At 40.7% G+C, this 13651-nt stretch overlaps 1 protein-coding gene across 3 annotated transcripts in view; it reads right to left on the bottom strand.

Moving 5' to 3' along the window:
- Positions 1-1917: 1917 nt before the first annotated feature.
- The window catches only part of LOC124267593 (trans-1,2-dihydrobenzene-1,2-diol dehydrogenase-like), a 35692-nt gene continuing 23958 nt past the window's right edge, over positions 1918-13651 (bottom strand). For all 3 annotated transcript variants that reach the window (XM_046702552.1, XM_046702551.1, XM_046702550.1), the window contains exons 5-8: positions 13597-13651; positions 13134-13261; positions 12464-12615; positions 1918-2608 (exon numbers count right to left, since the gene is read on the bottom strand). The exon at positions 13597-13651 is cut by the window's right edge and continues 195 nt beyond it. In XM_046702552.1, coding sequence (XP_046558508.1) covers positions 12559-12615; positions 13134-13261; positions 13597-13651 — 240 coding nt within the window. In that variant the 3' untranslated portion in view covers positions 1918-2608; positions 12464-12558. The remainder of the gene's footprint in view (positions 2609-12463; positions 12616-13133; positions 13262-13596) is intronic.

Raw genomic sequence — 13651 nt, forward strand, 5'->3', positions numbered from 1 at the left:
ATTCTGAGATGGCCTCCGTTATGGACAGAAAATGTTGAAGAAGTGACCAAAAAAAGACAATGGTGACAAGGAGTCCTTTTTCTGTTTTCTTATCATGGGTGAGCCTAGGCCTCCAAAAATTTAATTCGTCTCTCTGTCCAGTGACATCGCAATTTGCCCACCTTGATAAGCTACATCCGGGAGATAGTTTTTGTGACCTGGTATAACAAGAAGTGTGTCAAGACTACGAAAGCTACCTTCATGCATGTCTACTCTCAGCAAGCCTTGTGGTTTGTCCCAGGTTTACGCAAACCACTGTATCTGGCTACACATTTCTGATGTCCCCCGCCGTGATATTGCTGGAATATTGCTAAAAGCGGCGTAAAACCATACTCACTCACTCACTCACTGTATCTGGCTACTGGCGCCACGATCCTCACTCGCGGTAAGTGGTAGACTTTATGAAGCTACTCACTTTATAGGACTAGAGGCAGGCAGCACGTGCTGCACATGCCAGGCAGACCACACCAACCGGGTGTGTTGTGGCTATGCTAATCAGCATAGCCGAGAACACACTAATAACCCATGTTATATTAACCCAACCCCAAATAGAAGTCAAACTTTACCCCAAATATCCTAAACTACCAGAGTCATGATTGTGTTTATACCGTTTATTACCCACATTTTAAAAAACACACAAGGGTAGCCATAACGTTAAGATAAATATGTTGTAGCCTGAGGGTACACTGCAACACAGAGGGTACACCAGACCGCATTCCCCAACGGTTACAGCTGAAAGTGTGCAAACTGTGTATACAAATCCGTGCAAATCCTATACCATTATATATCGTTCCGGTGTCCAGGCAAAACTCTGATTAGATACAGGCATAACACTGTCAGATTCACACACTGGGGCTGAATGAGGCCTTAGCTTTACATATAAAGCTGTATTTACAAGTTGATTTTGAAATCTGATTTCCATATCATCTTTCATCTTAATTAAGATACAATATGTATTTTAAGTCGGAAAATATGAGCCGTGTTACAGGCATTCATAATCGAGGAGCAGATCGTTGTTACTTGAAAGTTCTCAGTCACCGTTTCTTTGTATACTTGTTCTTGCCGCACTCCGAAATATTCCAGCTATATGGCGGCGGTCTGTAAATAATCGAGTCTGGACCAGACAATCAACATCATGAGCATCGATCAATGAATTAGTGGTAAATGCAGCGAAAAACCATTCTCACACATTTCTCTCACAATATAGTATCCTCAATACATCCACACCCAAACCAAGCCAGCCATGAACCCCTTTAACATGGAGGATAGACATTTGAATATTTAGACATAGCTAGCATCACATATGCTGAATGCCATTATTTACAAGACTATTTAATTTACTATTTCATGAACTTGTGCCTTTGAAAATATGTGACCTTGGGATATTCAATATTAAAACAAACTTACAATTGCTTTGTAAATATTTATAAAGCATGAACCACATTCTGGAAATAATGATTTATCAACAAGCCAAAATATGTGAGCCAGGCTCACCAATAACCCCCACCATGACTCCCAGCTTCATTATATAAGTACTTGTGCTGGGAATCGGAAACCAAATCCACTATCGATTATTGGAGGACTTGTGGTGAACGATTATTGACTATAATTGAAATATATACATTTTTAATGTAATCATCAATCTTAAGGTTTTTTCCCCAGGTTTTTTCTAATTAATGTGTTTTTTATTACTAATACTGTCATGCAATGAAATGCAAGTAAGTCACTGGATTTGTAATTAAACAATAAAAGTGGTTACAATTTTACAATGCGCATAGCTTTACGCTGTTGAGCGCATGTTTGTTCGTGAATATTCATCAAATTAAATGGTAAGTATACTTTATTCAAGGGTGTTATACAAAAACAACAAAATTCCAATTAATCAAAAAAAAATATTTTTATTACAATCGATAATCATTTTTAATCCTTCTTTCGATCAATTTTCGATTTTTTTTTAGATCATCGGAACACCACTAATTAGTACAACTTTTAATAATGATTATTCTTGACAAAACTGAATCAAAGTTTGCGCTGCACCTTTACTTTAAGCAAAGAAGCCATTATCCAAACCTAAAAACAATCCATTAAATAATCATAAAGTTATTGGTTGAACAAAACTGTACTCCCCTCTACTTATGCACCAAACTGTACTCCCCTCTGCTTAAGCTCTATACTGTACTCCCCTCTGCTTAAGCACTATACTGTACTCCCCCCTGCTTAAGTCTATACTGTACACATATCTGCTTAAGCACAACAATGTACTCCCCTCTGCTTAAGCGCCATACTGTACTCCCATCTGCTGAAGCACTATACTGTACTCTCACATGCTTAAGCACCATACTGTAAACCCATCTGCTTAAGCACTATAATGTACTCTCATATGCTTAAGCACCAAACTGAACTCCCCTCTGCTTAAGCACTATACTGTACTCTCATATGCTTAAGCACTATACTGTACTCTCATATGCTTAAGTACAATACTGTACTCCCATCTGCTGAAGCGCTGTCTCTATGATGTAGATGATGTTCTCAGAACTTGCATGGTTCATCAGTGGACATTCAAGCTCACCTGAAACACAAGCATGGATTATCTCCCTTGTTACTCTTCTCTAAGAGCACTGTTCACAATTTACATTAAGCCTCTTTTTGTACATGACATAATACTGTCATCAGCACTAGAACAGTGACATTGTCTGGGTACATTGACACACATTCGGCCAGGCCACACCATCATGTCATGTTTATTTCAGTCTGCACTGACTGCACAAAAATACAGCACTGCATGTCACATACTTTCTACAAGTGAGTGAGTTAAGTTTTACGCTGCTTTTAGCAATACTCCAGCAATATCACGGCAGAGGACACCAGAAATGGGCTTCACACATTTTACCCATGTGGGGAATCGAACCCGGGTCTTCGATGTGATGAGCGAACACTGTAACCACAAGGCTACCCCACCACCCCTACCTTCTACAAGTCAGAACCAGTCTCCAAAATCAACCCGTGGTTGACTTTGATAACATGTCATGTTAATTTATGTTTGTATCCGTGAAGATCTGGGTTAGAATTGACCGGATTGAGCAAATATTATCTTAAGAGGTGACTTATGAAATCAGGTGGCTAGACTCGCAGATTGTTTTATGCAAGTCATCGTATCCCAACTGACTGATACACTTGATGTCAACCACTCGATTGTCTGGTTCAGTCATAATTAGTTGCAGATCCCTGTCATATGGCTGGAAACTTGTTGTGTTAAACAAAAAACAGACACAGACGACTGACTGAGTTTGGTTTTACGCCGCTTTTAGCAATATTCCAGCAACATCACGGTGGGGGACACCAGACATGGGCTTCACACATTGTACCCATGTGGGTATTCGAACCCGGGTCTTCGGCGTGACGAGCCAACGCTTTAACCACTTGGCTACCCCACCGCCCCAGACACACACGAGGTGACCTTGCTTGTTGTAAGGGGCGACTGGTCCATGCTATTGCGTTATTCAAAATGGGTGGATAGACGCTAATGACATCAACCACTTGATTGTCTAATCCTAATTATAATGATCATTTACAAACCATTATAAGGCTAGACAAATTTTATTTATGGTTTTACGGATCTGCCTGTCATATTTTTCAAGAATGAGAAAAAAAATGTAATTTTCTGACTAAAATTGATATTTTATACTTATCCTGACTCATGCTTAATTGCTTGTCTTCTTCTTCTTGCGAATTGTAGTGGAACACTTGAATCCCCTTTTGAAGCTCCCTTCAAAAACGTGGACGTAAAATCACTCACCCCAGTTGCCTCCCTTGAAACCACCTTTGGCGAAAAGGTCACATGATCGGCCATGCTTGTTCACTCTCTCCGTTATTTCGAGCCCTGACACTTGGATTTGCAGGGAAATCCAGAGTGCCATGAGGGGAGGTTGGGAGGGCTAAACTCATGAGTCAGGATAAGTATAAAATATCAATTTTAGTCAGAAAATTACATATTTTTCATTATCCTGACTCATGCTTAATTGCTTGTAGAATCCGACGGAAACGGTGGTGGGTCAAGCCACTCTGGATTCTCTGCTGATTTACGTCCTTATACCCCCTTGGGAACTTCTAATGGCATTTGTCCTTTCTTCCAGCTTCCTCTGATGAATGTGGGGGGACCACAGCTTGTCAGATTTATCCTGGAAATCTTCTCCTGACATTTTGTGTGGATTTTATACGACTCCATCTCTTGATGCATGCATCAAGTGGAGAAGTGACCCTGCTTCGTGTACAAGTAAGTCCTTACAAGTACCGGGTCTATCACTCATGCTAGCCTGTCCTAGACGTGCGCATGGACTCTAAAACCGTACTCTGTTGAGTGTTGGCTTTTACAAGTCACGTGACAAAAGGGTGAGATTTATCTCAGCGCCTTTGAGGTACCGTCAATTGTTGTGCTACAACAAGCGGCCCAAACTGGTGTATGTCGGAGAGGTAGTGGTTGGCAAACACCGTCTCCGACCTCCAGTAGCAACCCTCCGTTATTGTTGATATGGAGCAGTTTCCGTGCAGAGCTAGCGTGGATGCCAGTGCTCTGACTTCGTGAGGATTGGAGGCTCATGGAGGATCAAGTCCTGCTGCTTTATAGGCTCTCAATATGACGGCTCTCATCCATATTGATATGGTTGTACGTGAGACTTCTGTAGGTGTCTCCGTAGATAGAGGGATGAAAAGGCGCGCTTGAATTTTCGTCTCCTCAATTTAGACCTCTGTAGATATATTTTCAATGCTCTGACTGGACATAAGGATCAACCTTGCGTATCCTGTGGTCCTAATATCGACGAAAGTGCTGGGATATGGAATTGTCTGTCTGGTTGACCGGGCAGCTATAAAATCCCATCTTAGTCCCAGATGCACTGTGTCACGATGCGTGTTAAATCTTGTTCGTTCGAAGTCTAGAGCATGAAATTCTGACATCGATATCCTTGCCGCTGTAGCTAAGGCTACGAGGAACAGTGTTTTATGAGTTAATTTCGCATATGATGTCCTTTCTAGTGGTTCGTAATCTTCACTGGTAAGATGTTCTAGAACCACGTTGAGATCCCAAGCAGGCGTCTTGAATTTACTTTGTTGGTCTTCCAACTTGAATGAGCGTAGTAGTGCCAGCCAGTATCTCTGGTACTTTTGTCAGTTTTATACCCGTCTTCATCGTGATAACTGAGCTCAAGGCCGCTAGGTATGTAGAGAGTGTAGATCCCTTCCATCGTTTTGTCTGTCTAAGATGACAAAGGTATTCCGCCACTTGAGGATGTGTTGCTTCTATTGCAGTGAAGCCTTTATTCCGAGCGTATTTCTCAAAACTTTGCCACTTGTCATCATACAAGTTACGGGTTGATCTGCGTAAGGCTAAAGTAACTGCTTTGGCCGCTCTGGTGGAATATCCTCTTTTCCTCAAGCACGTCGTGATACACTCTATGCATGTAGTTGAAACATAGTTGGGTTTCTGTGTGCTTGCTTGGTGTGTGGATGAATCAGTAGATTTGGCCACTTTGGAAGTTGTAGGATTGGATTTCCTATATCTTGTATGAGGTTGGGGAACCACTCTCTCGCTGGCCAGTAAGGCGCGACCAAAATCAGTTGTAACTTGTTCGTCATTTTGATTTTCTGTAATACCTTTGGTATTAGTGCCGGTGGAGGGAACGCGTTACGCGTTTAGTCCTTCCCACGATATGCTCAAGGCATCCGTTGCCCATGCTTGAGGATCTGGGACCGGAGAGACGAATGTTGGTAGTTGTTTGTTGAACTTGGTTGCGAACAAATCTACCAGTGGGGATCCTATTGTCCGAATGATGTCCTTGAATGCCTCTGGGTGTAGCATCCACTCCGTCGGTGACGAATTCATAGGACGGGATAGGGCATCTGCTATCACATTTCTGGCTCCAGGAATGTGTGACGCTTTTATGTCGATGTTCAAGTTGTCTACTATGCTGAATAGTTGAAAGCTGAGGTCCAACATGCTTCTTGACCTTGTTGACCCTTGTTTGTTGATGTAGAACGCCACTGTGGAGTTGTCCGTATGGATTATCAGTTGAGCGTTCCTTAGTATGCTGGACCAGTGTAGTAAGGCGTTTATAACTGCTTTCAATTCTAGCATGTTGATGTGTAGCTTTTGCTCCTGATTCGACCACTTTCCCGATGCCACTTTGTTATTTAAGTGAGCTCCCCATCCTTGGTGGGACACATCTGCGTAGAGATGAGTGTTGGATCCCGTCTCTACTAAGTAGGTTCCTGCGCAGACATTCGACTTCTGTGTCCACCATAACAGGTATGGTTTCAGTTCGTTCGGTAGGACGAATGGATCCAGACTGCCTCTGCGTGTCTTGCGCCGACGTGAGGAGACCGAGCAGACTCGTCCACTCTCGTAGTGGCAACGGAGAGAGTAGTGCTTGAGATACCATGGCTTGTATCTAGACCCAGCTATTCTTTGAGACGACAATGCGATTCTGCGGTGAGATGAACATCTTCCCAAAAATCTGCTCATATCCTACGTTGTAGGTACCCTTGCCATGTCCGTAATGGCAGCGAAGCAACATGTCCGGTTCTGGCAACATGACTTGAAGTTTATTTCTTCAATCTTCCAATAATATGTTAAAAGGGCCTGTTGTCAGAATCGCCACAAGTGCAGTGATGATGCATAATTCGTCGTCTCTAGATGTACTGGAATTGCGTAATAGACCGATCCAGTCTGTCAATCAAAACTGGCGCATGCGTCAATTTTGGCCAATCAGCAGGCCGGGCGCGCTGTGTGGATTTGTCAGACTTATTTCCGGGGTCAAACGATGCATCCGAAGCGATGTGCTTCAAATTATGCCATTTACACTCGCTATATTTATTACATATTGCTGCGATTTGATGTGTACCTTAACAAAACCATTACGGTCAAGACAACAAAAATGGAGGCGGATCAAGAAACGCGATAGGCCTGACGATCAGTTAAATGTCTGCACCATCGTTCAGGAAACCTATGTCTGCCTGCTGATGAGAATTTGCACACTTTTGCACATGTGCAAAATCATTACCAATTGATGACAACAAATAGCAGTTTAAGACTTTGCAAGTGTTATAAACACGGACAATTCTTGTAACTACAAAATTGATTTTGCTTAACGTTTTTAGTCACTACTAGGCATTGAGTTGGTACGCCACAAAGCTGAAAAGAGACAGGCGAGAAAGCCGTCACACAATGTAAACAAATCTTCATTTCGGTTAGGGTCAACCGAAATAGCAAAACATGTTACATGAAAGAACAATGTGGCGGATATTGTCCCCTTCGCTCTTAGATATTCTTCAATTTGTCACACATTTTTGGATGTTTTAAGTTTCATAAGCACAATCTGAAGGCCTACAGTATCTTGTTAACAGAGCAAAATATTCGAGGAGTAATAATTTTTATTCAAACGGAAATATTGTCATTGTCAGCAGTTGCCTATCATGCAATATCCAAGTATCAAAATTAGTTCATATGAGTGCCTATAAAACCATGCTTTAAATATTTCAGATTTTTTATAAAGAATTGCATGGGGACTTTGAACTGAATTACCTTCCTCCAGGTTGATCGAATACGAAAACTATGTGAGAAGAATAGTGACTTTCTGGAGTATTGGACGGAGTGAAATAAAGTGTATATCTTAATTATGAGAACATTATTTGAAGTTTTGTTACCACATAAATTATTCACATATAATGGTACATTTTAGGAGTAATATTACAACTGTAATTTTGATTAATTCACTGGAAATGATATCAAGGTATGTTTTCAGAATCTTACTTTTTTAGTAAACGTGGAAGGGTAATAAAATTAATAATAATCTAATCAATAATAAATAATTATTTAATTGATTGACATATCAGATTTTTTAGATTTTAAGGCAGAACTAGGCAAACAAACACCGTACATATCAAGGCAGGACAATCACTTGGTATTAACTTAGTTTCTTGGCTCCTGCTTTTAGATGTTTTTTTTTAAATACTACATTTACTAATAAGATAATTCTGAAAGTGATTGCTAGTATCATAACTCATTAAAGTTATTTCAACATCCAGAAAATTTGAAAAAGCAAAGGCTACGTTTTGGTCAGACCCTGGTCAGGCATTATCTAGTCCTGGAACAGAATAACTTACAAAAATCTCAGTTGACTTTTCATGTAACGGAATAAAGATTGAAACATATATTTAACCCATATTTGATGTAATTCTTCTGATAAATCATAAGTTTTTTAGGAGGTTACTACTATTGGAAGACTGACCCAAAGCTAGTGTTTATTAAGATGGTGGATTTGGACAAATTGTTCAAGGTTTGTTGATGGTTATTTGCAAAATGAGCTTCATATTAAATTGCACACTGGTTTGTAGGAGGTGAACGCTTCAGGACATTTTCATGTCTGTTTTCCTAAACCTTTGTTATGACTTTTACCAAATTTTGAATCAACTTTACTACAATTTTTATGACACCAGTAAGTATCTCAGAAAAGGAAATAGATCAAAATCAGTGTTATGTCCCCTAGGGATATGGTCTCAGATCTAATAAAACAAAGATTATCATTGTTTAATTAAGAAGCAATAATTGTATTGACAGAAGGCTTTGAACATAGGATATATTCTTTGCACCTTATTTACACTAGTAGTTAACAGTTAGGCATATCTGATGAAAAAACAATAGATCTACATTTGTATTTTGTGTAACATTCTATTTCAATGCTAGTTAATTGTTCGAATAACTGTGGATTCTCTGTTCCAAAGTTTTGCATCACATGTTTCCTATTTCTGGAAGATGGGTCAGTTTGTGTACAGGTGCAGACTGTATCTTGGATCTTCTTTGTGTTCTGGTGCTGTGACATACCTGTACATAAACGCTGGTAGTTCATGAAGTCCAGTATTGTGGAAGTTTGTATGTAAATTAGGATTCCACAAGAAAGTACATATAGAAAAATTAAATGGAAATGATGATTAAAAAAAATGATTTCCTTATATTCAGTGTCATTTTATCATGGAGTACAGATTTTGAAGAGAGACACTTTACTGAGAGTTGCTGCAGATCCATGGAAACATATTGTTTACAAGCCCAATTACCTTTTCCAGATTTCCAAATAAGATCAAATAGGTTATGCTGTGATTGATTTGTTTACATTAATTGTACAGACAAATAAGGTGCATGAAGTAGTAGACGGGAAATATTTTCTGCTTTTTATTTACCATTCTCTTAATTCATTAAAAGATAGAAACCCATGTTTTCAGATTATTGAACTAAATTTGAACAACGCCAACGGATAAGTAAAGGCGCCACGCGCAGTGTTGATAATCTATTTATAGATACCGAAACGATCTGCAACATGAACATGTGTTTGTGTTCACGAGTTTTAAAAATTATAAACCCAAACAACAAAATTCAGTTATCCTTTCCCTGCTAATATCTGTGACGGAGGTGAATTGCCAGATAGATTAATTGATTCGAAAGAAATTACGCTTACTACAGTCTCAGCAGCTAGTCGAGACGCTTTTTCATCGGGCATGTAACTCATTTTCACTCGCCAGTTGTAATCTGCCAACTAAAATATATCAAAAATCACATACGTATAACTTGCCTCTTTAAATAACATTCACAAACGGCGGATACCAAAGTATCACAAGCAGAATTCATCAACAACGTTCGCAATCACGTAACGTTTCGCCGGCAGTGACGCCATTGTGATTTGCCAGTGGTTGTCCCCTAACGTCAAAACGAAGTGGGCGGGGCTTATCGGCCGGGACTGGATCGGTCTATAGTGTTCATCCCGCCGATGTAGACGCTAAATGTTCTGACATGAACTGTTGGTCTTTCTTTGGGTTAGTAAGGCTGAGTAGATCATCCGATCTTCTTCCGATGTAGAGTTTGCAAACTTCGCAATTAGGGTTTCGTTGATGGCTCTTGACCTGGCTAATCCGAAGAAGGTACGTCTAGTGGTTGTGTCTAGTTGCGCAGCTTCTTGTCCTCCACTTTATAAGTCCTGATGCAAGCGTCATTGATGAGTTTATAGTTTTCATCTACTTCTGGGGCCTTCATGAATGGTTCCATATTGTGTAGTGAAAATCTCTTAGCATTAAACGGTGGAATGCTTTGAGTCTGATACTTCGTTGCCTTCTTAAAGCTGAGCTGAGGTTGTCTGGGACGTCCAGTACCGGATCTATGGGTGGCAGCGTTAGCGTGTCAAAATCCGCGTTAGACATCATGTACGTGTAGGCTTCATTATTCTCTTTAGATGGTGCTGCAAGCTCGAGACCATTAGCCATCCATGACTTGATCTCTGTGTCGGAGAAGATAACTCCTCCATCATCTTCCGGTTTCGATGTGTCTCGTTCCGAAAGTCGTTGCTGTTGGTCCTGATCTCTAGGTGGAGATCTATGTGTAAGCCTGCGCGCAGGCACTCATGTATGCCTAATTGGAGATGCACTAGGTGATCTGTATCTGCGTGGTGACGACCATGTAGATCTTGCCGAGGATCTGTGCGACGGTGACCTGTCTCTGTAAGTTGTATGCCTTCGTGAAGGCGTATAATCTCTTCTGCGTGGTGTAAATGTAGACCTCTGGTGATTGTCTGTAGCAGGAGTTCTTTCATAATTGTTGTTTCTTTCGCGAATGCCATCGCAGGTGTTGTCTCGGTTGTTGTTTCCAAGAGTGTCTTCACCAGTGGTCCTTCTGCAAATGCCTTCGCGAGATTCGTCACGGCCGTTGTTGTCATCCTGGGCGTTCCCTTCACGAACGTTTTCTTAACGCAGGTTACGTCCTTCATCCCGCTGAGGTGTAGACGATGTTTGTCCTCCTTTCAGACTCGTCTGCTTCTCTGCAGACTTCTCCTGAGCGAACCTACGTTCCATCAGGTCCATCATCTGCTGGGTAAACTGCTGCATAAAGATGCCTGGGTTGAAGGTCTGCGCTGATAACAGCTGTTGTTGTACAGATGACGCCGCATCTGACAATGTTGAGGTGTCATCTAAGGACTGCCTGTCCTCTCTGGTAGTTGCAGTCTGCGCAGATAGGCCGCAGGTCTGACTGCATTGATATAGTTGCAGACGTCAGTGTAGAAGAAACCTCGTCTTCTTTCTCGCCGGTACTTCACGGATGAGGATCGGCGGCTCATCATAAACGTCTGCTTCGTCCAATGGGTTGATATCTGTGGCGAAGGAACTCGACTTCTTCGCTGCCCCCACTGACGACTTGACTGTAGACTTCTGAAGACGGCTTAGTCTTCGCAGCAGACGGCGTGCTGGTCTTCTTAGACTGCGATGAGGATTTTTGAGTCGAAGACGATCTTTTCCTAAGGCCGGAACCCTCAATTCTCTGCTCTGCAGACGTCACCGGCAGCACACTGGAATAATGTACCTCAACAGACAACAACCCACGGTGTTGAGACACGACTAGTAACTGACGTCTCAATTGTCCTTGGCACGTCTATGAACAGAATATAAATAATTACAAAATTCAATTTGAGATAAATGCTGACAAAGTTTACGGCGGAGGCTGGAAGAACATATAGAAGTGCAGTTAGGACATAGTAAATGCGGATCAGCAGCCGACAATCGAAACCTGCAAGAAATGCAAGCTTTCATGAAATGTAAACAAGTTGAGAAATGTTGTCAACAACGTGAAAAAAACGGACAAAATTAGAATAAATTTCAAACCATACTGTTGGTAAATCCTTGATAAAGCCCTTATACAGCCTAATTTAGTATAAAAGCCTAAAATTCAAAGGATATATGCCGTATAGGGGACCCAGGCGCTCCACTCACAACAAGCATGGCCGATCCCACCAAAGATGGTTTCGAAGAAGGGAGAGATTGAACAAGCATGGCCGATCATGTGAACTTTTCGCTTTTAGCAATCTTCCAAAGATGGGGACACAAGGGAGGCAACTGGGGTGAGTGGTTTTACATCCACTTTTTTTAAGGGAGCTTTAAAAGGGGATTCAAGTGTTCCACTACAGTTCTCAAGAAGAAGAAGACAAGCAATTAAGCATGAGTCAGGATAAGGAAAAATATAAAAATTTATTCTCCCCGTTCAAAAAATAAAACCCTAATGTTTTTATTGGCCAAAAATGTAAACTTACAAAAATAATTTTTTTAGATTGTTTTTTGCCCCATCTACACTTCTTCATAAATTGCCAAAAGTAAAATACTTTGAGTATTTAGAATGAATATTACTTTGACTGGTGATTTTATTTTTATTGTTTTTCCCACCTGCCTTTAGGTTTTCCGAGGACAAAAATCCGTAAAACAAGAAATAAAATTAGTCTGGCCTAAGATAACAGAAATAATTCTGAGTGCAAAATTAAATGACTCAAGAAAAAAATGGAGCAACAAATTCATTGTAGTTGGTATATTGCTGGGTGTAGTGCTAAACAAGGCACAAACAAACCTTTCTTGAGACATTCTCTAACACATCTCTGCTCATACTGAAATCCCTCACTGTTAGAGAAATTCATCTTTTCTTTACATTCAGGAATTGGGAACTCAAACACCCCCTGATGGCGTTGTCATCTTTGTAGGGCACCAGAACTTGTCCTCTACCTGTAAATAATAGTACAGTTAGACAATTGATTATCCACTCTCTCTATACACATAAATATAATAAATCTCTCTCTCTCTCTCGATTAAACAATTATTGCGATAGCAATAGTCTGTTGCAATATACTATTGCGATAGTTTTTTTTTCTCTCCTTCAAGGCTTGAATTGTCTCATTTGAAGTCATTTAAAAACTGAATGTATAATTCATATGAAATAAAAACAAGTTGGATTAGTTCCAGCATTGTTATTCACCATTTCAGACCCTGAGTCGCAAGCTGTGTTAACAGGGGCGGATAACTCAAAACCAAGTGAACGAATCTGGTACTTCCTGTATATTGCAGTGTGCATTTATCAATGGAAGTCATTTAATAAATTATCGATAGTCACACATATTATAGATGCATTGATAGGTTTTCATTTCTACCATCGATTAGCTGTTATCAGAGATTCAACAATTGCAATCCATCGATAGTTCGATGCATCGTTACAGCACTAATAATGATGCAGACACAAATCTCACTTTGATACAACCTTTGGTTCCACATATTAGCAGTGAGTTGGAGCTGCTCTGGGTCTTAGTATGATACACAATACTGGCGATACGGTCCCCACTGAACCTCAGAGTTATGACTCCTCCTGCATCTACTCCTGAAACAACAGAAACGAAAGGACATGCCCGTATTATCAGTTTCTAAACTCTTGGGGCGGTAGGGTAGCCTAGTGGTTAAAGAGTTCGCTCGTCACGCTGAAGACCCGGGTTTGATTCCCCACATGGGTGCATTGTGTGAATCCCATTTCTGGTGTCCCCCGCCGTGATATTGCTGGAATATTGCTAAAAGCGGCGTAAAACTAAACTCACTCTCTAAACTCTGGACTAGCTTTTCAGTTGATGATTTTTCTTGTTATTCTCACCTACTGACAAGAATAATCTCTGAAATACGTTGAATAACACCAGATTATGACCGAAGGGTATTATCACCCACCATCATCAGTGACCTCTCCTTCTGCGATGACCTTCTCAGGCCTTTCCTTGAAGAT

This window comes from Haliotis rubra, unplaced genomic scaffold (assembly GCF_003918875.1).
Source record: "Haliotis rubra isolate DU_JTF1 unplaced genomic scaffold, ASM391887v1 Scf1320, whole genome shotgun sequence".
Taxonomy (NCBI): domain Eukaryota; kingdom Metazoa; phylum Mollusca; class Gastropoda; order Lepetellida; family Haliotidae; genus Haliotis; species Haliotis rubra.